The 25,986-nt window shown below is 34.2% G+C and overlaps 1 protein-coding gene across 4 annotated transcripts in view; it reads right to left on the bottom strand.

Annotated features, from left to right (window-relative positions):
* Positions 1-25,986, bottom strand: part of LOC115697112 (ankyrin repeat-containing protein ITN1) — a 49,212-nt gene that overhangs the window by 13,591 nt on the left and 9,635 nt on the right. For all 4 annotated transcript variants that reach the window (XM_030624018.2, XM_030624019.2, XM_061118871.1 and 1 more), the window contains 4 exons: positions 18,023-18,220; positions 17,396-17,881; positions 3,108-3,254; positions 2,545-2,981 (listed from right to left, as the gene is read on the bottom strand). In XM_030624018.2, coding sequence (XP_030479878.1) covers positions 2,545-2,981; positions 3,108-3,254; positions 17,396-17,881; positions 18,023-18,215 — 1,263 coding nt within the window. In that variant the 5' untranslated portion in view covers positions 18,216-18,220. The remainder of the gene's footprint in view (positions 1-2,544; positions 2,982-3,107; positions 3,255-17,395; positions 17,882-18,022; positions 18,221-25,986) is intronic.

Below are 25,986 nucleotides of genomic sequence, written 5' to 3'. Positions count from 1 at the left end.
CCGTGCTTACTGAGTTTTATAAAGTCCTTCATAAGATTGCATTATCCAATTGGTGGGCTGACTCACACATTTCTACCATCAATTATAACACTGGCAATTTTCTGTTTGCATTTGGAAGTGGTGTCAGTATTGATCTTCCATCCCTTATGTATGATCGGATTGTGAACTCTGCTACTGCCAAACAGGTGAAACACACACTTCCTTATCCCTATTTGATTAATCAAGTTGTGCAAAGGGGGTTTCTTACTGTGTTTTATTAAGGCAAGATTCTACCAGTCCCTAAACTTGGCAAGTCCTTCTCTCCTGTTTTTGGCAAGCCTTTGCCTTTATTTGTTAGGAATAATCCTGCCATTGGTGAGGCCTTAACCACTGATGTTCCATCAACCTCCACTATTCCTTCAGTGACTCTTAAAGGGTTCAGTCCTTCTACTTCGCAAGGTCAGCTATTCTCCTTGGTGCATAACTTAGCTGACTCTTATGCACGAGATCAACAATGTCAGTGTCATTTTGAGAAAGTTGTCGTTGATGTTTTGTCTTCTATGATTGTGGTTTTAAAGTTTTCTAAGGTTGGTCCTTTTGTTCCCACTGGTGGTGATTTTTTGAGTTCTTCAGATGGTGACGATGCCTTCTCTGAGCATTCACCGTGTTATCCACATTTGATCTGACTTATATTCCATCTCATGTTGTGGTTCATGGACCTTCTGTCCCTACTTTTGTTATTGAGCCTTCATCCGTGCCTATTGATCAAAGCCCAAATACTTGTGCTATTGTCCAGGGGGAACAAGTTCTTGCTTGGGTGTAGGGAAAGTCGGTTTTGGTTGATGGTCAAGGAGTTTCAACAACTGTTGGTGTCAGGGGGAGCCTTCAACTGATTTCCTCCCCTATGGTATTGATGTTGTTGATAATTTAGTGCATGTTCCTCTGGCTTCTCTTGTAGCCTATTCCAGCAGTGAATGATTATGATCACTGAGGGGGAGATAATGTGTTACATTTTTGTACAGTTATGCTAAACAATGTTCATATTTTGGGTTTAGGTTTTTTTTTGTTATTCTGTCTGTTGAACTTGACAATATCAATGGGTAAGTTGATTTGATAATATCGTTTGGGTTGTTTGTGCTTAGTTCTTCTTTTGTGTGTTTTTGTCTATATTGCTTGGTCGTTGATCATAATTTTCCAAGGAGGAGATTGCAAGTGCCATGTTTTTGTATGGAAAATAATGTTTCTTGATATTTTATTAGTTGTGTTCTGAATTATTTCTTTCCTGGCTATTTGAGTTGATCATCTAAGTCTTTTTATATGCATTTGTTTAGTCTGGCTCATTTATCTTTTGTCAGGTCAACTTTTAGTTTGTTTTATTTTTTGGTTCAGCTCATTGCCAGCTAGATTGAACTGGTGCTTTGGTTAGTTAAGTCACTGTTATCGAAGTGTTAGTTAAATAAGTTAATCTAGCTTTTTAAAACTAACTCACCATCATTGATAGAATCTTCTAGTGATTATTGCTCTGCTATGGCAAAATACTTTTCTATGTTTCTTCTTTATTGGTTGTATTGTCGATTGTAGTTCACTGGATTTTCAAGGATTGAAGAAGGAATGTTGATCTGCAATGTCTGAAGGGAGTTTAAACTGATCTACTGGAGGGAGTTCAACTTGATGGAATCAAGGGGATCTTATCTTATTAGATCTAAGGGGACTTAGATCTTGGTACTTGATTGTAATCAAATGTATTGGTAACTCTTGTATAAAATCATTTCAATTTATCTTCTAACATTTTTTAGCTCTAGAGTTTACCTCAACTAGGGGAGATGAATGTTATTGTCTCTATGGATTTTAGTAAGGTTGATGCATTGGAGTTTCTTTCAAAGATATATGAAGAGGACCAGATCATAAGCTTGTTTGCAAAGAAGAGCAAAGTTCCTAATTCTTTGGCAGGGGAATTGCAGGCTGTGATCAATGGGAGTCAGGTATCTTAATTAAGCCTTAAATCTTAGAGATTTTAAACTACTTATAGATTGTAAGATAATTTCATGTTCGATTCATACCTAAAAAGCTCTTAACAAGTCAACTGATTCTTCCTTCACTTTGATGCTTAGCCCTTGATGCCACTGATTTTCAGGTTTGTTTTATCCCTCGTAGAGCCAATAAAGAAGCTCAAGTTATGGCTAAGTGGAAAGTGGCTAAGCATTGTAATGGATTTCTTACCTTTTGGGAGGTGTATCCCTATTGGATCACAAAATTTTATTAGTTTAATAAATTTCTTTGAGGTTTTCGTAATAACATGTGGTTATTAATTTCATAACCCTCAATTAGTTAGATAAATATTTTTAGGCTATTACAAATGAATTGTGATATATTTTTAGGTTATATGTTCATATAGGATTCTTTCAAACTAGAAAATTAAGTTGTTACGCTTGTCCCACACTAATAGCTAATTAGTTTTGACAAAAAAAGTAATTGATAAATTTTGTACCTCAAATAATTTATTACTCAAAATCAGATAAATATATTAACACACATAATTAAAATAAACAAGATATTTGTACGTACCTCAAACCACAATAATTGTTGTTGCATTTGTAGAGCTGGCCCTGATACAATGTTTAGTCGTTCTGGAGGGGGTAATTTCGCAGCCAAATGCAATATATTATTCTCATCTGTATCTTCATAAGTAGCAAGAAGGTCTTTAATTGAACCAATCTCATGAATTAGATTGTAGATATTTGCATGACGATATAACACGGCAATATGAATTATACTTCTATTTTGTTTATCAGTTTCCCATATCAAATCTGGATAAGAACTGATAAGTGCTGCTAGAAATTCAAAATTTCCGAATTTTGTAGCATCAAACAGTAACTCTGATGGATAAATGATAAGATTCATAGCTTCCACATCCCCAAGATCTAAAACATGTTCCCACAAACATTTAACTAGCTCGAGGGCTTTAGATTGCTTCACGTTTCTTTCAAATCCAATGTTAAAACCTAATAAAAATTTCAAGAAAATACATCTTAATGTTATGTAGCTATTTTACATGTTATATATTCTCTTTGGTTGTGACAGTTATAACTAGTGAGACAATAAGAAAATACAATTAAAAAATTATTTACATGATTTCACGAGTTTGTTCCACCCAATAGGACTCCGGTTGTCAAAAGCAGAGGGAGATAAAGCAAGGAGATGCAAAGCAGTCTTATTATCCTTATCTCGAGCACTAGCTAGCCATGTCTCATCTTGAAGAATTTCAAGTGCCAAGCCTGAAAAATTATACTAACTTAAGATTGTTTTACTTTTTTACATGAATTATCACTACTACAAAAGACTCAATTTGCATCGGTCAACGTGTCTCACTAAAATGATTGATCGAGACAAAAAAAATAAGTGGAGATTTTATGCTTCAGAGTATAACTAAAGCTAAAAGATACTAATTAGCGTCAGCTGATACTCCGATGGTAAAAGAAAAACCGAGAAAAAAAGGAAATTTTCTAAAAATGATCTTTTACATTTTTCTTAGGTGGAAAAGTGATGCTAATTATTTTTGCTTCGATTGAAAATAAAGGTTAAACAATTTGCCATGGTTATCCACTGGAGCAAAATGATTTAAGTTTTGTAAAAACCTCAATTTTCACAAAAAGGATTTCATTTCGTCTCTTCCCCCCCCCCCCATTTTGAAACCCTAGCAGACAACCGCGCACCATAAGTTTTCCCCTTCTTACCTGTTTCAAAAAAGCCTTACCCGCCCACAGTCCCTCTTTATTTTGTCATCCACCTCCCCTCTCTGTTGCGTCGTCCACTACAATCCTTCCTCTCGGTAGCTCTCTCATTCTCTCGGCACGTAGCTCTCTCTCTCTCTCTCTCTCTCTCTCTCTCTCTCTCTCTCTCTCTCTCTCTCTCTCTCTCTCTCTCTCTCTCTTTCTCTCTCTCCCTCTCTCTCTCGTTTGTCTGAACAGAGCATCAAATTTTTCTTTGCTCATGGAGTCGATTGTTTGGCCTTGAGCTTGAATAGATCAAAAATTAGAGGCTCGGTCTCTATCAATTCGTTTTCCCTCTCTATTTTATTGTCATTATATTTCCTCCCTCATTTACATACGAGTCAACCATGGTGCAGCTCATCACTCATCCACACATGTTAAAAGGCTTATTTGGTAAGGATTGATATTAATTTTATGGAGTTTTGATTATATTAATTCATATGAGTTTAATTTATGTGGTGGATTTGAGGCAATAGAAGGATTCATTAAAGATATTGATGATGATGATTTTAGTGGTTTAGTAATTTTTTTATTATTTGCAAATTTTATGAATTTAAATGTGATCAAGGTTAATCAACCATTAGGGTGTATTTTATTATTTTTTGGTTCATGACTATTAGTGAGTATGAGAGAAAAACAGAGCAATTGGAATTGAATATTATTTTATTACTCAATATATTGCAGGAATACATGAGCTGAGTTTATATAGGCATAGAGAAACTCAGTTAGTTAGGATGAAAGACTAACTAACTTAACTAACTGACATTTACACCTAACAAATAACTTACCGACTAAACTATATTAACTAACTCTAATAGCCCCCTCAAGATGGAGTGTAAATGTTAATGACACCCATCATGGATACAATATTATTGAATTGGGAAGGGAGAAGAGCCTTTATGAATATGTCTGCTAAATTCTTCTGAGGGGAGACATGCATCAATTGTAAGGAGCCTTGTTGGACCTTTTCTCGAATGAAGTGACAATCGATTTCCACATGTTTTGTGCATTAATGGTAGACAAGATTCTCACTTATGTGGATTGCAACCGTGTTTTTACAGTACATCTTAGGTGGTGTGGAAACAGGAACACCCAAATCTTTGAGAATGGCAAAGATCCAAGTCAGTTCAGATGTAGCATTGACCATAGCTCGGTATTCAGCTTTAGCATAGGATCGAGATACAACTTGTTTCTTTGATTTCAATGAAATGAGGGATTTACCAAGGAAGGTGCAATACCCTGAAATCAATTTTCTTGTGTCTTCATGCTACCCCAATTAGCATCAGCAAAGAAGGAAAGCTGAACATCACTAGATGACAGGCTTGTTTCTGCAAAGGCAGTGATGTTGGGGACGTTGTTTGAAGGAAAAAAATGCCTTGGCCTGGAGTCTTCTTGAGATATTGTAAGACACTATGGGCGGCTTGAAGGTGATGCACCCGGGGACAAGATAGAAACTAGGTAAGATGATGACTGCGTAAGTGATATCGGGCCTTGTGATGGTTAGGTAAATTAGTTTGCTAATGAGGCTGCAATATGCAGTCGGGTCTGTGAGTGTTGCACCTTTATCTTTACTCAGTTTCAAGTTTATTTCCATAGGTGTGGAGGCTGGCTTGGCACCTATTTATCCTATATCAATGAGTAACTGTATGGTGAAAGGTCGTTGGGAGATAGAGATGACTCCCTTAGTTCGACCAATTTCAAGGCTAAGAAAGAAACGAAGTTTTCCAAGGTCTTTTAGTTTAAATTTTTGGTCAAGTGAGTTGTTAAGTTGTGTGATGTTGGAAACATTATTGCTGGCAATAATGATATCATCCACGTAAATAAGAATGGCTAAGAAATATGTTGGTGTTCGTTTGATGAACAATGAGTTATCAGATTTGGATTGATGAAAACCATAATGAATGAGAGTGGTACCGAGTTTAAAGTACCATTGTTTGAAGGCCTATTTCAGGCCATATATGTTCTAGTTTAGTTTGTAAACAGAGTTTGGTGGACCCTTGTATCTAGGGGGTATTTTCATGTAAACCTCTTTGTGGAGGTCCCCATGGAGAAAGGCATTATTACTGTCTAATTGGTGGATATGCCGATTGTACATTGATGTAAGTGCCAAGAATATTTTAAGTGTGTTGAACTTTGCAACAGGGCATAGGTTTGGGAGAATTCTATGCCTTGCCTTTGGTTGAAACCTTTGGCGACAATGCGAGCCTTAAACCTGTCAACATCCCCATGTTGGTTGTATTTTATTTTGTAGACCAATTTAAAGCCAATGGCTTTGCGGCCAGGAGAAAGTTTGGTGATAACCCAAGTCTTATTCTTTTCTAAAGCTTGGGTTTCAATGTCCATGGCTTGTAACCAATGCTGAAAGAGAGAAGCTTCAGCATAGTTTTTTGGTTCAATGTGGGAGTATGCTGCAAGAACAACAGCTTGAAATGGGGAATGTAGTTTTATGTAAGATAAGAAAGGTTCAATGGGATCTATGGTAGAGGCAGTATGGCATACATAGTCTTATAAGTACGCTGGTTTTTTACTGGTGCGACCAGTGGTTGATGGTGCAGCATGAAGTTGTTGTTTCTGGGGTGCAAATGTAGGTACAACAACTTTTGTTGGTGTAGTATCAGTGGAAAGTGGTACTGGTGTAATGGTGTTAGGTGCAACAGGGTTTTGTGGAATGATATGAGAACCATTTAGAACTGGTTTGGGTATGGGATTGGTGGGCATTGGCCTATTGATCTGCTGTACTTGTCTGACTGTGGGAAGCACAATTTGGGGAAACAAGTTGTTAGCCCTAGATGGAGATGTTGCAGAGAACAAAGGAAAGATTTGTTCATAAAAGACAACATTCCTAGAGATGTAAACTTGTTTGGTTTCAATATCCATAAGCATGTAAGCATTCATGCCTTGTGGATAGCCCATGAAAAAAAAGGCTTTACTTTGTGGTGTGAATTTATGTCTTTTGGAAAAAAAAGTGGACCCATAGGCTAAACAGCAAAAGCTTCTTAAGTGCTCATAGTGAGGAGCAGTGTTGTGTAGGGACTCATAAGAAGTGAGGCCTTTGAACAACTTGGAAGGTGTTTTATTAATGAGGTAAGTAGCAGTTTGCACAAGGGCCAATGTACTACAGGTAAATTGGATTGAAAACCAAGGGCTCAAGCAACATTTAAAATGTGTTGGTATTTTATTTCAACAACCAATTTTTGTTGTGGTCTTTCCACACATGAATGGTAATATATGATGCCTTTGGACGAATAAAAGGTTTGTAGGTTCAACTCCTTAGCATTATCTGATAGAATTGCCTTAATGTTGGTTGAAAATTAAGTGCAAACCATGTTAGAAATTAGGTATAACAGTTTGAACATCAAACATGTTTTTGAGCCTATATATCCAAGTAAAATGATATTTATCATTAACAATTATGAGAAAGTATTTGTAGCCTTCTACACTTGTGATGTGGAGAGGGCCCCAAATATCCATGTGCACTAAGTCGAATATGTTTTTGGCAAAGTTATAAAGTGGAAAGAAAAGGTAATCGGTTTTGTTTGGCCAATTCACAAATGTGACAGTGGTGATTGGCAAAATGGAGAGATTGATTGGAAATGTACATAGATGGATGACCAAAGTGATTGTGCCAATGATCTACATTTTTATTATCAAGATGAAAGGAAGTGGCATTAGCTACTGGTGCATCTTGTTGCAGCAAGTATATTTTTCCATATTTTTTAGTTGTCCCAATCACCACATTACAAGTAGGATCCTGAATAACACAAGTGTTTTTATGAAAAACAATGGAATTAGAATTATTATTAACAAATTCAGAGATGGAGATAAGATTGATGTTGAAACTTGGCACATATGACACATTATGGAGGGTTATATGAGTATTAATGTGAACTGTACCAGACCTGTGAACCAAAATTTTATGGCCAGTAGGAAGAATTACATGCTGAGGAAAATGATGATTGGAAAAGGAAGTGAAACATGTTATGTTAGCATATATGTGGTGGGTAGCAACACTATCCAAAATCTATGTGAATGGAGAGGAGAATTGATTTGTACCTGCAAGATTGGAAGCAGCAGGTGCCATGGCAGCAAGATCAACATGAGGTGTATTGTTGCTGAGCTACTGGATGAGGAGAGAAATCAAGTATTGACACTGGGTTGAAAGATCAGAGGGAATGGATTGACCATCTGCATCACTCTTGGAACTGCTGGCAAGATTGGTTTTCGCTTTCCCTTTTTCTTGTCGCCTTTTATCTCCATAACCAAGAGGGAAACCGTGTAAGAAGTAAGACTTGTCAACCGTGTGACCTGCTTTTCCACAATTGGAACAAGAGGGACGAGGTTTCTTGGCTCTTGTAGGATTTGTAGGCATGGAGCTTGTAGCAGCTGCCACTGGAACTGTTTCAGCAGAGCCAAGAGACAGTTGACGCTCTTCTTGAATGATCATGGCAAACACACGAGATAGGTTGGGAACCGGTTCATTGAGCAAGATTTGGGCTCGAACCGATGCTAAAGATTCACTGAGACCAATCAAGAATTGAAGTACTTGATTCTGGTTATAGTAATCTAAAAAGATTTTCATAACACCACAAGTGCAGGTGGTGATTGGTTGAAATTCCTTCAACTCATCCCAAAGGGATTTCATTTTAGTGAAGTATGATGAAACTGATTGTCACCTTGTTGTAAACGGGTGAGTTGGGTTTGTAATTTGAAAATTCGAGGGCCATTCCCGTCATTGAATATCTCATCAAGATCGTTCGACACGTCAATGGCTAAATCAAAATACATAATGCTTTGAGCGATTTCTTGAGAAACAGAATTGACTAACCATGACATAACCGTATTGTTGCATCTAAGCCAAGAATTGAGATAGAGATTACCAATTTCTAGATTTGGGAGAGAACCATCGATGAATGTAATCTCGTTCTTGGCAACGAGAGCCGTGGTGATTCCTTTTTTCCAAGTTTGATAGTTGCTGTCATTGAGGACGGTGGACATAAGCACAAGTCCAGGATGATCACCAGTGCTGAGTAAGAAAGGACTAGAATGACCATCATTGACAGGGCGATTGGCATGAAGAGTTTTGGTGTGGTGATCGTCGACAATGGTGGATTGATCTTGTGTTCTGCGATGGAGGCCTTGTAGTTTGATTTCTGCGAGGAACTGCTGAGGAATTTAGATTAGGACCGGCATGAGGATCAGACGTGATGTCAGATGCTGGTGGGTCGACCGTGGATGGAGGAGCACCATCTTAGAATCAAGTTGAAGGTCTGGCAATGGAAGCAATGGGCAGAGATACTTCTGATATCATATGAGAGAAAAATAGAGCAATTGGAATTGAATATTGTTTTATTACTCGATATACTGCTGGAATACATGAGCTGAGTTTATATAGGCATAGAGAAACTCAGTTAGTTAGGATGAAAGACTAACTAACTTAACTAATTGACATTTACACCTAACACCTATATTAGCTAACTCTATTAGTGAGAGTCTTAAAAGTTGTCCAGTTTCTCACCACTTGTATGTTTTCCCCACTCTGTAAAATTTACATGAAATATGGGATTTTACATTTTTTTTACTTAAATATGACAATTCTAAGTTTGATCATTTTTATGACTTTCTTTTATTATTGGGCTTTTATATGGGTTTGAATGTGCCATATTTAAGTAAACTCCTTTTTTAAATCCCATATTTTGTATTAATGAGTCTCTTCTCAAATCAACCCTAAACTTTCTCTCTCTAATGGCCGACACTAGCTCCTTCCTTTCGTCCTTGTCCTTTGTAGGTGTTGTAGGCTGCTCTAACCTCAATGCCGCGGCTACTCAATGGACCCGCCTGACTCTAACTCTAGATCTCCTTATGTGTTCCTTGCCATCAGCATAAGATATCGTTGAGCTCTGAGTTTAACGTTTAAATATCGTAACGTGACCACTGCAAATACCATTTATTACCTTTATAAAAGTATTTTTGAAAGCCTCATGCCCCTCCCCTCCCAATTTTCAATTTCACTCTTCTCTTTAGACTTTTTCATTTTTCAAAGTCTCTCTCTTTCTTCCCTCTCTCTGCAACTTTTGTCAGACCCATTTTAGAGCTGAACTCACTGGAGTTGCATGTTAATAAATTTAACCCATTACCAATGCATTGATCTCTCCCAGCTTTTGAAATCTTCTCACTTAACCTCTGCAAAAGTTTTGATCTTTTTGTAAAGTTTTCAACTTTTAAATTTAAATATACTTCTTTTTTTGGATGTTAACAAAAAAAGTTTCAGTTGTTAGAAGAAGAAAGTTAAGAGTGTTAGACATGAGAAGGAAAGACAAGCTTTTTGGTATCTGGGTAATTTTTTCATCCAGTTTTGGTGATTTTGGAAGGTGGGCTTTGAAGATTTTGGCTTAAAAAACTTTCACATATGATTGTTAGCTCATTTTAATGCAGGGACTAAATTTTTGGTGAGTTTGTTTTTCTTTTTCTTTTCTTTTTTTAAAGTCTTTGCCTTTTGTATTTATCTTTATTATTTTTTTTATTTTCTCCTTTCATCTCTGTTATTGTATATTTCTCGCGGTCACTGCTAGCTCTGGCGAAGCTATTCCTACAATTGAATGGACAAGGAGGACCATAGACAACACCCCCAAAGCTCTACGTGATGTTTTAATTCCTTCTCACCCTTTCTCTCGATCTTTTTGAGTGAAAGTGAATTAGAGAAACAATTAGAAGTTTTGACATTTGTTTAAATGACAATATAAGAAAATATGATATCTACTCTTATAATCTTAAGAAATTTAGGAAGGATAATTTTTGTTTGTTCTTTAAGAAAGAGAAAAGAAAATAAGTTTAGCTTTTGCAAATATCAATGTCTTTGGCTATTATTTTCTCCACTGGGTCCAAGCTAAGATAAAGACGATCTTTTTAAGAGCTGACCAACAATATTGAGGGAACCACCTATTTTTTAATATTATTATCTACATGAAATCATATTATTATTCTGTGATGTCTTTTTTAAGGGCCAGTTTGGCACAGCTGTGCTGTGGGAAAAAACAGCTGTAGTTGTGCTGTGAGGAAAAGTAGCTGTAGCAAAACTATGAGGAAAAGCAGCTGTAGCAAAGCTGTGGAAAAAAGCTGAGGTGAGTGTTTGGTAAATTATAAATTTCAAAGTACTGTGAGTTATTATAATGATAATGATAACGTTATAATCTTGTTTATTATAATCACAAATATGTAAAAACTTATTTTATGTAATATTTTATTTTTATATATTTTTTTTTAATTTTTTTTTTTCAAATATAAATTTGTATGCATTTGATAAAAATAATTTATATTATTTTTTTATTATGTTTTATCAAATGTAAAAAAAAAATAGAAACTAAAGTATATAAGAAAAATTCTAGGTTGATGTTGTTTGTTAATATTAAAATAAAATATAAATTAATTTTTTTAAAAAAAAAATAAGAGATTAAATAATTATTTATTTTATTATAAATAGTTTATTTTAATTTTTTTTAATATATAATAAAAGTAAATATGGTTTTAGTACAAAAACAATTATTATCAAAACAACTTTTTCTAAAAGTTAGGTTTGAGCAGCTTCAGCTTTTAGCTGTAGCTTCTCCAAAAATTCTTCAAAAAGCTGTTTTTTGATTGTTTACCAAATACATTTTTATCACAGCTTTTTCAAAATGTAGCTTTTAGCTTTTCCAAAAGCTGTGCCAAACGGGCCCTAAGTGCTAACTAAAAATCAAATCAAATCACTTAGACAACTTATTAAATTAGAGTATGAGTTATGTTTTTATAAAACTGGTTTTAATATTTTTTTTTTCTTTTTTTGTCAGCCATGTTAATGAGATTAATGAGTTGTGTTTCTTTTAAAGTTAAGGTGATACAATTTGATATTTTTTTGCTAATAACAATTTATTATTGTCCACATGAAAGTTTATAACAATGATTGAAATTTCATAATTTTTTTTATATTATTTTAAGTTATTACTGGTGACCTACTCATCATTATAAACAATGATTGCCAGTAACCTACTAATTATAGAGAAGTTATTACTGGTAAGCACATAAAGAAATGGATCAAAGCCATAAATTATGAGATGTGCTCACTTAGAAAGAATACAATATGGATTGTTGTCCCTTTACCAAAAGGACAGAGGGTAATAGGTTGCAAATAGATTTTCATGCACAAAGAAGGTTTTCAAGAAGAAGAGATGAGGTTCAAAGCTAGGTTGGTAGAAAAGGGGTTCAACCAGAGAAAGGCATTGATTATAATGACATTTCTCAGAAGTGGTAAAGCAAACTTCAATCAGGATAATGATTGCAAAAGTGTCAATGTTTGGTATGGAAGGGATAAAATGGATGTGAAGACTACTTTTTTGCATGGAAAACTTGAAGAAAAGATCTATATGGCGGAACCAGATGGACACAAAAGCAAGAAACTAGACTAAGTACGCTTTCGAAAAAAATCCCTCTATGGACTTAAATAAATTCCAAGATAATGGAACTTGAGGTTCCATGAATTCATGCTGCAAACTAGTTATACCAGGAGTGAATATGACTCACGTGTCTACTACAATAGTACACCATGTGGGCTACTACTGTATGTAGATGACAATCATTGGGAAGGAAAGAAAGACCATTAACATGTTGAAAGATTAGCTTAGTTCAGAATCCGAAATGAAAAAAATTGGAGTGGCTAAAAAAATACTAGGAATTGAATTCAAGATAGAAAGACTTGAGAAAGCGTTTCTACCAAAGAAGGGGTACATACAAAAAATTATTAATAAATTTGGTATGAGTGAAGCTAAGATGGTTTCCACACAATTAGCCTCACATTTCAAGTTGTCACAAGATCAAGCACTAACAAAAGAAGAGGATAAGATCAATATGGACACAGTGCCTTATGCTTCATGTGTAGGAAGCTTGATGTATTGCATGGTGTGCACAAGACAAGACTTGGCTTATGCATTGAGTATGGTAAGAAGGCTCATCTCTGATCTAGGCAAAGAACATTGGAATGCAGTTATGTGGATACTTAGGTACCTAACAGGAACTGCAAGTGCGAGATTGATGTACAAGAATAATGCAGTGTTTGACGCTTAAATTGCAGGGTGTGTTGACTCTGATTATGCAGGAACTATAAACACCAGAGGTCTATAACAGGGTATGCATTCACAACATTTGGTGGATGCATAAGTTGAAAGTTAAATTTATAAAAAGAAGTAGCTTTATCTACCACGTATAGCTGTGTAATCTATCTATTTATATGTAATTATTTAGTCAATAAAATAATTCAAGCCATTATTCAAAAATCTACATGGTATCAGAGCCGGTTAAAAATTTCTATGCCCTAATCGCTTAATTTTTTTTTTCTTTTCTTCTCTGCCCTAATCGCACCACCATCTTAGTCGCATTTTTTTTAACCAGCCTAAAATCGCACCAGCCCCTAAATTCGCACCAGCTCTTCTCATCTTTTCAACACATCACATTCTTCATGGCTACTGGAAAAGACAGCCTAAACTCAGATGCATGCTCCTATCCATCAACCCTCTCTAATCCACATGCATCAACAGGTTCTTCATCTCACAATGATGTTGTTTCTCTGGTCACCAGCCACAAGTTCAATGGCCATAATGATCTTCAATGGTCACAGTCAGTAATGATGTATATCGGTGGAAAGGGGAAGGAAGAATATCTCACTGGGGAGATTGAGACTCCAAAACTAGACGATCCAAAGTATAAAAATTGGAAAACAGATAACCACATGATCAAATCTTGGCTTGTTAGTTCAATGAATAATGATATAGGAGAAAATTTTCTCTTATATTCGACAGCTAAGGAACTTTGGGATGCTCTCAAAGATTCTTATTCTAGTTCTGATAATACATCAGAATTATTTGAGATTGATGCTGATCTTTATGATCTCCGCCAAGAAGATACTACAGTCACACAATATTTTAACACTCTTACTCATTTTTGGCATCAATTAGATTTGTTTGAAACTTATTCTTGGAAGTGTGCAGATGATACTGCTCTATACGTAAGTATTGTAGAGAAAAGAAGAACTTTCAAATTTCTTCATGGTCTCAACAAGGAACTTGATGCTGTCTGGAGTAGAATCATGAGTATCAAGCCACTTCCAACTGTCAAAGAAGCATTCTCAGAGGTTCGACATGAAGAAAGCAGAAAGAAGGTCATGATGGGCGCTTCTCTTTTTCCTACTCAAGAGGACAGCAGAAGGGTCGACCATGGTGTGATCACTGTCGTAAATCCGGGCATTTCAGAGATACTTGCTGGAAACTTCATGGAAAGCCTGCCGATTGGAAGCCGAAATCATGGAAAGGCAAAGAGAGTCACTAGAACGTCACTATCACTCTAAATACTGCTACTGTTGTAGGAAATGGGGACACATCTGATTCATCACCGTTCACTAAAGCGCAGTTAGAGGCACTTCAAAAACTCCTAAGTCAGTCACACATCGCTTCAAAGCCTGATACTACACCTGGTACAGAACATTTGGCCATGCAATGCAACCTTTCGGTAGCTTTTATTGTCAATAAAAGAACTACTAACCCTTGGATTCTTGATTCGGTGGCATCAGATCATATGACAGGAAATGCAAATTTTTTGTCTGAATTTCACACAAGTACAGAGCATCATACAGTGAAAATTGCAGATGACACGTTTTCTAAGGTTGAGGGTTTGGGTTCAGTCAACATAAATAAGAATCTAACTCTCACTTCTGTTCTCTATGTGCCTAAACTGGATTGTAATTTACTGTCAATTAGTAAATTTACTCGTGACCTAAATTGTGTGACTAAGTTTTACTCAAATTTGTGTGTGTTTCAGGAATTGGATTCGGGGAAGATGATTGGCAGTGCTAAGATGTGTTATGGGCTCTACATCCTACAAGATTACACTCCTTCCGTTAGGATAACTCCGAAATTCAGTTTTTTTTCTTTAAATAATCAATCTATTTCACATAAAAATAGTGATATTATGTTGTGGCACTATCGTCTTGTTCATCCAAATTTTCTATATTTGTCAAAATGTTTCCATCTTTATTTACTAATAAAAATCCAAAACTTTTTTGTTGTGAAATTTGTCAATTTGCGAAACACACTCGAAGTACCTATTCTAGAATACCATATAAATCTTCCAAACCTTTTTCATTGATCCATAGAGATGTGTGGGGTCCCTCACGCGTAAACAATATAACTGGACATAGATGGTTTGTATCTTTTATCGATGATCATACTAGATTAACTTGGGTGTTTCTCATGAAATCAAAATCAGAAGTAAGTGAAATTTTTAAAAACTTTCATTGTATGATTCAAACTCAATTTCTTACTAAAATTCAAATCCTTAAGACTGACAATGCCAAATATTTCTTCAATTCTATTCTCGATCCTTATCTCACACAACAAGGCATTCTACACTTAAGCTCATGTGTTGATACTCCCCAACCAAATGGGGTTGCTGAACGGAAAAATAGACATATTTTAGAAGTTTCTCGTTCTCTCATATTTTCTACTCAGGTCCTGAAACTTTTCTAGGGTGAAGCCGTTCTTACAGCCACCTATCTAATCAACAGAATGCCATCTCGAGTACTCAACTTTCAAACTCCATGTCACGCGGTTTTGAGAGAATTCCCTCATAAAAAATTCATTAGTCTTCTTGATACTAAGATCTTTGGCTGCACCGCCTTCGTTCATCTTCATTCTCAAAATCATAGTAAGCTAGACCCTAAATCTATCAAATGCATTTTTCTTGGTTATTCCTCTCATCAAAAGGGTTATAAATGTTATTCTCCTATAACTCGGAAAATGTATAACACTATGGATGTCACCTTTTTTGAAAATCATGCTTACTACAAAACTGAGATTTAGGGGGAGAATGCAGGTGAATCTCATCTTCGGGACACTATTCCGATTATTAATAATACTTCATCTCCTAGTGTTCACCATGAGAATTCTTCCGACTCTCAAGTCATAGAAAGTCAAGTCTCATCCTCCTCTAAACTCATGGATTCCCAAATCATTGAACATTGTCCAAGTCCACCCATTGCTCTTGCACCTTGTCAAAAACCAGAAATTCATGTCTATACGAGAAGGAAAATATCTGGTAAAGATATAGAGCACACAACACATCTGGAGGACCACCATGCAATGGAACCGGATCCTCATTCCCTAGAAACTCATTCAGGTTTAAGTAATTCTAACCATGATAAGGTTGTGCAACTAAATGATGATTTAGATTTGCCAATTGCATTGAGAAAGGGAGTTCGCGCATGTACAAAGCATCCTATTGGTAATTTTGTATCTTACAAAGCATTATCACCATCCTATTAGGCATTTGTCTCTATTATTGATAACATACTGATTCCTCAACTCCAAACGATTCCAACAAGAAAATGGGTTTAGGAAAGGACATGACATCAGTAGATAGGGGGAGATATCAAAGGTTAGTTGGACGCCTCATCTACCTATCTCATACCAGACCTGACATTGGTTTTTCAGTTAGTGTTGTCAGTCAATACATGAACAATCCCACTGAAGAACACATGGAAGTTGTTACTAGAATTTTAAGATACCTCAAGATGAATCCTAGGAAAGGTCTTCTATTTAAGAAAAGTGATAGCAGAGAGATCAAAGTCTACACTAATGCATACTGGGCAGGAGACGTAATAGATAGGAGGAGTACTTTAGGATATTGTTCTTATGTTTGGGGTAATCTAGTGACTTGGAGAAGTAAGAAACAATCAGTGGTTTCAAGAAGTTCAGCTGAAGCAGAATTTAGAGCTCTTGTTCTAGGTGTTTGTGAAGGGATTTGGCTAAAACGATTACTGAGTGAACTACGACTATTTGCAGGAGAGTCCATTAAAATGCTTTGCGATAGTTAGGCTGCTATTAGTATCGCTAAAAATCATGTTCATCATGACAGGACAAAACATATTGAGATAGATAGACATTTCATTACTGAGAAGATTAAAAATGCCACAATTCAAACTATCTATACTCCATCAAGACTGCAAAGAGACGATGTTCTTACCAAAGCCCTTCCCAGAACTGTCTTTGATGAATTAGTGTGCAAGTTGGGAATGTTTGATATACATTACCCAACTTGAGGGGGAGTGTAGATTTATGTAAATATTTTATATTTATTGTGTATCAATTATTTAGGAATTAGAATTATCTTATTCTTTAATATATATTGTATATCCCTGATTTTTAGGAGATTAGTTGACCTAAGTTATTTGTATAGCTTTGTAATCTATCTATTTATATGTAATTCTTTGGTGAATAAAATAATTCAAGCCATTATTCAAAAATCTACAATTATTATTATTATTATTATTATTATTATTATTATTATTATTATTTTGCATTTTAAGTTAGATTCTATTTTATTCCTATTTCTAATTTTATTATTCTTATTTATATGTTATCATTCTTTCTCACCAAATGCTATCTTAGAGAAAACTAGAGTAGGTGATATATTGGATGAACCAGTATAAAACCGGTTGCATTTTTTGAGGTATAGAGTTAGTTATTCTAGCCTTTTTCCTAACTTATTGTTCAGTTTGAATGGTCTTTGAGTATGTGTTGTAGAACTTCAATGAAATATGTTGACATCTAGGGAATTGATATACTTACCATAAAGGCCAGTGCAGATGCAACTAAAAAAAATTCCAATGCGGTCCTTCTCCTCAAGACTTTCCTTAGTTATGGGGTACAACCACGATGCCATTTCGGAGCGTCCAAACATGGTTGCCATATAGAGTGGCGTCACCTTATGATCATCCCCTCCACCTCTAATGGTTGCCAAATTTGGGTTCCTCCGGAGCATAATCATAGCCACTTGTACTTCCCCCGTCGCCACAGCAGAACAGAAAGCGGTGTTCCCTTTCTTGTCTGCGAGTTCTAACTCATCCTCTGTCATCATTTTCACCAGTGCCTCCACGAAGTGGACGTGCTTTGTTCCAGCAGCGAAGTGGAGAACAGTCTGGCCTCCTTTGCAGATACTTGCAGTTAAAAGTCTCGAATCTTTCATTAGAATCGCCTTTGCAGTTTCCCAATCACCTCTTAATGCGGCTTTGTAAAGTGGCACACCGAAATCCAAGTACATTTTTCTAGCTTCTTCTGCGTTTCCAGGGAAAAAGAAAAATCAATTTAGTTTAATGTGACTATTAATATTACTACAGTACTTGCTGATGTTATTTGAAATGGTATTTATGCTCTTTAATTTGAAAGGGAATATCTATATAATTGTATGTATCTTACTGCTGTTGATGAGCAAATGTTGAGAAGGGTAACGTGGTTGAGCTGAAGATATATTGTTGATGTGGATACCATTTGCATTAATATTTCCATCAATTGAAGCAACAGTATTAATTTGCTTTACCATTTCTGTTCCTTCAGCTCCATGAATACGAAGAACTGTACTCGTCGAATTCAACACATTGGTTCCTTCCATTATTACTATACGAAAAAACAATGATCATAATCACATCCGATAAAATAAAACTAACAATAATTTTTCAATAATATAAAAATGTCTTTATTGTAGGGTTTTTCGTTCCTATATTTATAGCTATAAGAGGTTATTTTTTTTTTCTCTGGGCAGGCCCGCCGCCTTTCCTAGCATAGTTGCGGCTTCATCAGGGTTATGTTTTGCCATTGCGATAGGATTTTTGCTGTGGTGAGTAGTCTTTTCCATGTGACATGATTTTGAGTGCTCGCCATCATATTGATATTAGCAGTTAGGAATATATAACAAGTTCTCTGTGACTGAAGTAGTTGTATGTAGTGCAGTTACGTACCTTGTACAAGAGTTGAGTACTCAAGTTACGAGGATGAATAAACCTACTCTAATAGTTTCTACTGTTGTGTCCTCTAAGCGGTAGATGAAACTGAATACAAGTGTTCTTAAAGTAAACTGTGATGCTGCAATCTTTTTAATATGATTTTATTTTTAAATTTTTTATCTGATGAGAATTAGTCTGCTGATTATTTAGTTCGTTTTTCTAATTTTAATCATGGTCATGTCTCCAATAGGAAAGATGTCCCGATTAGATTACAGACGATTATTTTAATAGATTGTGATTAATAAAATAGCATGATTTATTAAATAAAACAATAAAATGATATATTATTATATTTATACAAAAAAAAAAAATTACTTGAACACTTTGAGTTGTGCCACAACAATTGTAGAATTTTTTGGTATAAAATTAAAATAAAAAAATAAAAAAAATAGAATTTTTTATACATAATATTTATTTATTGAGCAATGTTATTAGCCACAATAGTGTCTAGCACTTCTAAATATACCGTGATTGGCTAACGCTACTTCTTAACAATTATTATATTAAACTATATTGGACTCGAAACTTAGTTGGACCAATAGAGATATTAGCACATATAAGGGTGCTAGACACTTTTAGCATTTTTTTTAGGAAATGTCACTTCCGCAATGACATTTTCATTGCTAGCTTTCAAAATTATTACGGAATATAAATCTATAAAATGCAATGGAATAATATTTATGTCTATAAATTTATCAACGCTATAAATTGTTAGTTGTGCAGTTTTAAAATTGGTTTTTATATCTATAATTTATTTTTTTTAGATTATTGTTGTGCATTGCATGTGTGTTGTTCTGATTATATTTGTTAGTATTTTTTTGTAATTTTTTATTTGGTTGACTGATGAAATTAGTTTAAGTTATTTTTATTGTATATCATTTATATTTTGTTTCATAATTTTCATTGTTGTTGTGTGACCAAAATAGTATTTATTTAGTTTCATAATGTTCGTTGTTGTTGTATGATGAAATTGCGATTTATTTTTTGTGTTTTTATTCAGATGGAATCTAACTCCTCTTGTAAAAATGTAATTGAAGATGTTGCTAAAGATTTTAAGTGTTCACTCGGAGGAGGAACTTCTTCCATACCAAGAAAAAAAAAAGTAAATTAATCCAAGTTTTAAGAATTCATCCTTGATACATTTTTGTTTTTTTTTTAAGTATGTTTTCTTTTTCAATTTATCTTCTTATAGTTTTATACGTTTATTTGAATTTTTTTTCTTAGGTGTCTTATGCCTATTCAATTTCTTAATTGTTTATTTATAATTTTTGAAACTAGTTTTTTTTAATAGGAAACAAGTTTGTTTATGTGTCTTATGTATGCTCAATTTTTTAGTTTGTTGTACTAAATAATTGGTGCCCGTGTTTAAATGTTAGTTTTTTTTTAAAAAAAAATGTAATTAGGTTTAGGTTTTTTTTTTTTGTTGTTATTTTAAGAAACTGATATCATTGGTGAGATTTCTAATTAGCTAATAAATGATTGTATTCTGTGAGATAGATTCCCACGTCTAACTCCAACGATTTTTTTAGTGATTTTTTCCGATGACGATACCGATTCCGACGACTTTTCTGGCTCAGCAACTCCAGTGACTTTCCGGCACCGTCAGCAAACTCCATCGACTTTTTTGGCATAGCAGTAACTCTAACGAATGGCTCGGTTGTCATGTCTCAAAGCCTCTAAGAAACTTGTAAAATTTATATGAGTTTTAGTATTTGTAACTGTTTTTTTTCATTAAGAAACTAGTTTTTGATTACATAGAATTAATTAGTTTATTAATTTATCGTCTAAATAAAATTGTTTTGCTATTGCTTCAGTTTTGTAAAAAAAAAAAAAAACTACTTCAGTTGACATTATTTTCTTAAAAAGAAAAAAAGAAATACAATTTCAAAGTTTTTTTTTTTAGTATTTCACCTCATATATAATAGTTTTTTCCATATTAATTTTTTTTTTTAAAAAAAAAAGATCATATTTTATACACTTTAGTTTTATATGCCATATATATCAAAGCTTATATGTTTTTTTCTCAATATTTTTGTAAATAACCCTAGTTCAAATGCCCCTCATCACCTATTAAGGATAACTTTACTATTTCATGTACATATTTTTTTTTATAGATATTGTCTAATATAAAATTGAACTCTTATAATGTAAAAAGAACAGAAATTACAAAAGATGAATAATATTAATGGAGTGTGTTTGATGTAAGAGTTTTACATGGTTAGTTTTTAATTCAGAGATATTGAGACTAAAAGAATCTCAAACTTAAGTGTTTAAAGAGTTTGAAATTACCTAAAAAATGAATAAATTGAAAGTTAAGACAACAAAAACATAAACTCTCCACTAAAACCATACCAAACATAGTTTGGTTGTACATTCCAATTTCCAATAACCTACTATATCAAACACCCTCTAGACATGGTTTAAAGAAGATGCTAAAAGGTACCATTAGTGTCTAGTATCTTCTTAAATATCATATCGTTATGGATGCAATTAACTATCAGGTCCTATATAATTTGATTTAATAACTTTTAGTGACAACTTTTTAATCACAACATAAATTTTTTGTAACTAAAGGTGACTTTTAAGGATAACAAAAAGTAACTTGTCACTAAAATATAGTATTTAGATACAATTATCACTAATATAGTTTTAGTCACAACAAGTATTGTGACTTAAAACACATTTAGTCACAACAAATTGATTTTTGTGACTAATATCTTTAGTCACAGACTTTTAATCACAACATAAGAATTATTATTTATAATTAGTCGCTGCTTTTTCACTTTTAGTTACAAATTTTATTGTGACTAAAAATGAGATTTTTTGTAGTGAATGTTCCATGATTTATATTTTAAGAAGTTAATTTGAGTGTATTATGAAGCTCAAGAGCAATGAAGCATAACAAGATAGAGTTTGATGCTTGCATAAAATGGAAGGAAGGACTTGAAGGACAAATCTTAAAGGAAACATCAAAGAAACAACACTAAAATCAAAATAGGTTCATTTCTATATATTCGTCTTGAATCCAGATCAAACTTTGCCTTAATGTTTCTCGAGAAAATAATTTATAAGAAAAACCATTTGGTAATCCAAATTTTGGTTGCGCAGAAAACCAGTAAAGTACTCTAATTTTGTCTAAATATTTAAAACATAAATCTGTTAAAATGAAACAAAGTTTGACATACCTTAAATAAATTCATGAACTATTTCAAAGTTCAATATAGTTCTACATTTGTTTGAAAATGAATTTTTAGTGAACTGAATAGAAAAAAAAAATGTTAGTTTAGTTACCAGAAACGGTAACATTTTTCGTAAACTAGAAAACCCCGTTTGTAACAACACCAATCGACTAGAGAATACATATACATTGTCATCAATGCAAAGTGTTAATAAATATTAATTGTTCTTAAACCTTATGAAGAACTTTTCAAAGCATCTTAAGCAAACTAAGTTCATATCATATACAGTGTATTGCTGTATTTTTTAATTTTCTTTTGTCTAAGAATTATTGTAGTAAATCTACAAGGAGAGTTTTATCACTTCTATATCATTTTGTAACGGTAAGGTTGACACTGATTTAACAGCCCATATCACTCTGAAGAACATAACAGCAATTAACAGACACAAAATTAATCAAAGAGTTTGTAAACAAAATTGTAAAGAAATCAAAATGAAAATTGATTTGTAAGCCATAATAAAAATGATCAGGAAGATTAAAAATAACATGTGAATAACTATGAGACTTTATTCATAATTGAGATCAGTACAAGACAGATTACTTTAAGTAGATTAGCATTTTAGAATTACACAATACCTTACCAATGAGGAAATTAAGATCTGATGCACGTATTTTTCTTAATATTTTTAAGTTAATATTGAAATTTAGGTGTGTAATTGGATTTCCAATTAAAAAATCAAAATTGGATTGGATCTTGAGGTCTAATTGGATTGGATCGGATGATGATTTTTAAATCCAATTACTAATTGGATTGGATCGGATGAGGAAAAAAAAGATTGGATTGGATTGGATGCCTACCCCTACTTGTTACAATCCTCATAGAGACAAGTATTTTCTCTTTCTTATTAAAATGATTGTGATAAAGTCTATTTATAGACATAGGACAGTTAAGTAAACCTGTCAGCTAAGCCTAATCAGGAAAGCTGTGAAAAGCTTGTTACACATCAGCAACAGACAACTCAAATGATTGATCTAAAATGCTACAAATCAACCTTAGAATAGTCATTTAAACTGGAACAAAGCTAATAAGTTGATGAACCAAGAAATGATTTTAAAATATTATCACTTGTGTATATTGAGTAGACATAGAGAGCGCTTGAACTTTGTCAAGCTCACACTCTTTGTTAACATGTCAGCTAGATTAATCTTAGGTTAAGTGAGCCTTTAAAGTACCTGAGTATCCATTTGACAGTTGACCTCTGATCACCTTTAAGATTAGCCATGAATGTACTCACAACACTTAAGACATGCGCCAGGTCTGAACTAGTACAGACCATGGCATACATTACGCTTCCACAATACTAATGTAAGTAACTTTTTCATGAGCTTTCTTTCTGCATTAGTTTGAGGATTCTAAGATTGAGACAATTTGAAATGTTGAGCTAGAGGTGTTGAAACAGCTTTAGAGTTATCCATTCCAAACATTGCTAACACTTTCTTTAAGTAGCTTGCTTGTGATAGTTTAATGACCCCTTGATGACCATTATCAATCTCTATTCTCGAATTTTTTTTGTCCTTGACAAGATCCTTCATCTCAAACTCCTCACTAAGCCTTTTCTTGATTTTTTTGATTTCACTCTTACACTTTCCAACAATTAGGGCATCATCAACATACAATAGTTAGTATATATGTTGATTGAAGTATTCACATAGATCATACGTACTCTTTTAGAAACCAATACTAGTGATAAAACTGTCAAACCTGATGTTTAATTGCCTTGGAGCCCGTTTTAGTCCAAATAAAGACCTCTTTAGAAGAAAAACTTCATTAGGATTTCCATTTTAATACCCTTGAGGTTGATCCATGTAGGTTTGTTCTCCTAGTTCACCATGAAGAAATATTGTTTTTCCATCCATTTGATCTACCTCAAGGTTATGTTTGGCTACTCTAACAAGTATGACGTGAAGTGAAGCCATTTTACAATAGGAGAGAAAATTTCATTAAAATCAACTCCATCCTATTGTGTAAAACCTTTCGCTACTAGCCTAGCCTTTAATCTTGCTCTTTCAACTTCTTATATTCCTTCCTTCAATTTTAAGATCTATTTGTAGCCTACAAGTCTTGTCTTTTTCTAGGTCGGTTAACTAAAATCCATGCTTTGCTTTTCTTTAATGACTCCATTTCATCATCCTTAGCCTATTTCCAGGCTTTCTCTTCAAATTTGCTGAGAGCCTCTTGGACAGTAATGGGATCTGAACTGATTTCTTATTTTGCAACACATAGGGCATATGTAATAAATTTGCATAGCCTAGACTTTTTGAGGCCTAGATCTCCCTTCTGTTTTTGTCCCTTGCTAACTGGTAATCACTCAACCCACTCGTTGTCTCATCTTGTTGAATGTGTTCAATTTGACCAGTTGTATTAATTTGTCGTTGAACATTTGCACCTTTGTGAACTTCTAGCTATGTTCTGGTTTCATTCACACTGTTGGCAGCACCTTTACTTATTTTAATTGGCATTTCTTCTTCTCTGAAAAGCACATATAAGTTAATGATGCACTTCTTGAAACCTTCTTCTAAGAACCACAACTTGTACCTTTTAACTCCATTGGTGTATCCAATGAACATGCTTTTCATAGCTTTAGGCCCAAGCATATCTGGTCTTATGTGTGCATATGTTGTGCATCCAAACACTTTTAAGTGTTAATAAATAGGTTTCTTACCATTCCAAACTTCTTGAGGAGTTTTGAAATTCAATGATACTGAGGGACATCTATTTATCAAGTATTTGGTTATTGTGAGAACTTCTCCCCAAAACATCCTCCTTAGGTCGACACCCTTTAAAATGCATTTCACACATTCTAAAAGAGCTATATTCATTCTCTTAATAACCCCAATTTTGAGGAATTTTCTAACAATATTATGCCTTGAAATTCCCACGCTACTACCATATTTATCAAATTCCTTAGAGCAAAATTAATATAAATCCTTACAGGTTGTTTGGCTGAATTGTGTGTTTTCAAAATTGAGAATAGATAACAATTTTTTGTCATTTTAAAAATTTAATGGTATTTGACTCAAGTTTTTCAAAAATAAGGTATCAATTTCTTTGATACTTATGCTCTACTTGCTACATTCATCACATTAATTGTTTGCTCTCGCTGCCATTAAAAATTGGTATTTACACCACATGCACATAAAGTATGCATTCCATGGTGATCTCGCAATGAGAATGTTTACATCAAACTACCTCAAGATTACACTCCAAAAGGAGTCATGCCACAAAATGATTTATGCAAATTAAATAAAAGCTTGTATAGTTAAAAACAAGCATCAAGATAGTGGTATGCTAAGCTTAGCTCCACTCTTCTCAAACAAGGTTTCCACCAATCTCAAAATTATCATTCACTCATCATACACGAGGTATCTTCCTAGCTCTTGTCATTTATGTTGATGACATAATAATTGCAACTAAAAACACTACTGCACTCATCAATTTCATACAAACTCTTGATGCTCAGTTTAAACTTAAAGATCTTGGTAGTTTGCATGTCTTTTAAGGACTTGAAATTTCTCGTCGTGACAAAGGCATATCCGTCACACAACAACCTTTCACAATCCAGTTACTACAAGATACAGGATGTCTTGGTTCCAAACATGTGTCCACAACAATGGAGCCAAACTTCAAGCTCAATAATGACTCAGGTGACTTGATGTCTAATCGCACTTTCTACGGGAGTCTCATTGGAAAGTTGACCTATCTCACAATAACTAGACTTGACATTAGCTATGTTGTTAAAAAGCTCAATCAGTATCTTCAGGCTCCTTTACAACCACATTAACAAGCTGGAATTAGAATTCTAAACTATTTCGAAGGCTCCCCTGAACAAGGATTACTTTTTTATGCAACAACTCCATAACCCCTGCAGCTCCAAGCTTTTGATGATGTTGCATTGGGGTACAGCTTGCCTTGACACTCAAAGATCCATCTTGGAATACTGTATATTCTTAGGACAGTCTCTCTTATTACGAAAATCAAAGAAATAGCCAATTGTTTCAAGATCATCCGCTAAAGCAGAGTATCGGTCTATGACCAATAATGCAACTTGTGAAGTCACTTGGCTAATCTCCATCCTGAGAGACTTCAATGTTTCCATCACTCTCTAGTCCAAACTTTACTGTGAAAATAGTGCCGCAATCCA

Source organism: Cannabis sativa, chromosome 7 (genome assembly GCF_029168945.1).
Source record: "Cannabis sativa cultivar Pink pepper isolate KNU-18-1 chromosome 7, ASM2916894v1, whole genome shotgun sequence".
Lineage (NCBI taxonomy): Eukaryota > Viridiplantae > Streptophyta > Magnoliopsida > Rosales > Cannabaceae > Cannabis > Cannabis sativa.
Note: the sequence above shows the minus strand (reverse complement) of the source record. Positions and strands in the feature narration are given on the sequence as shown.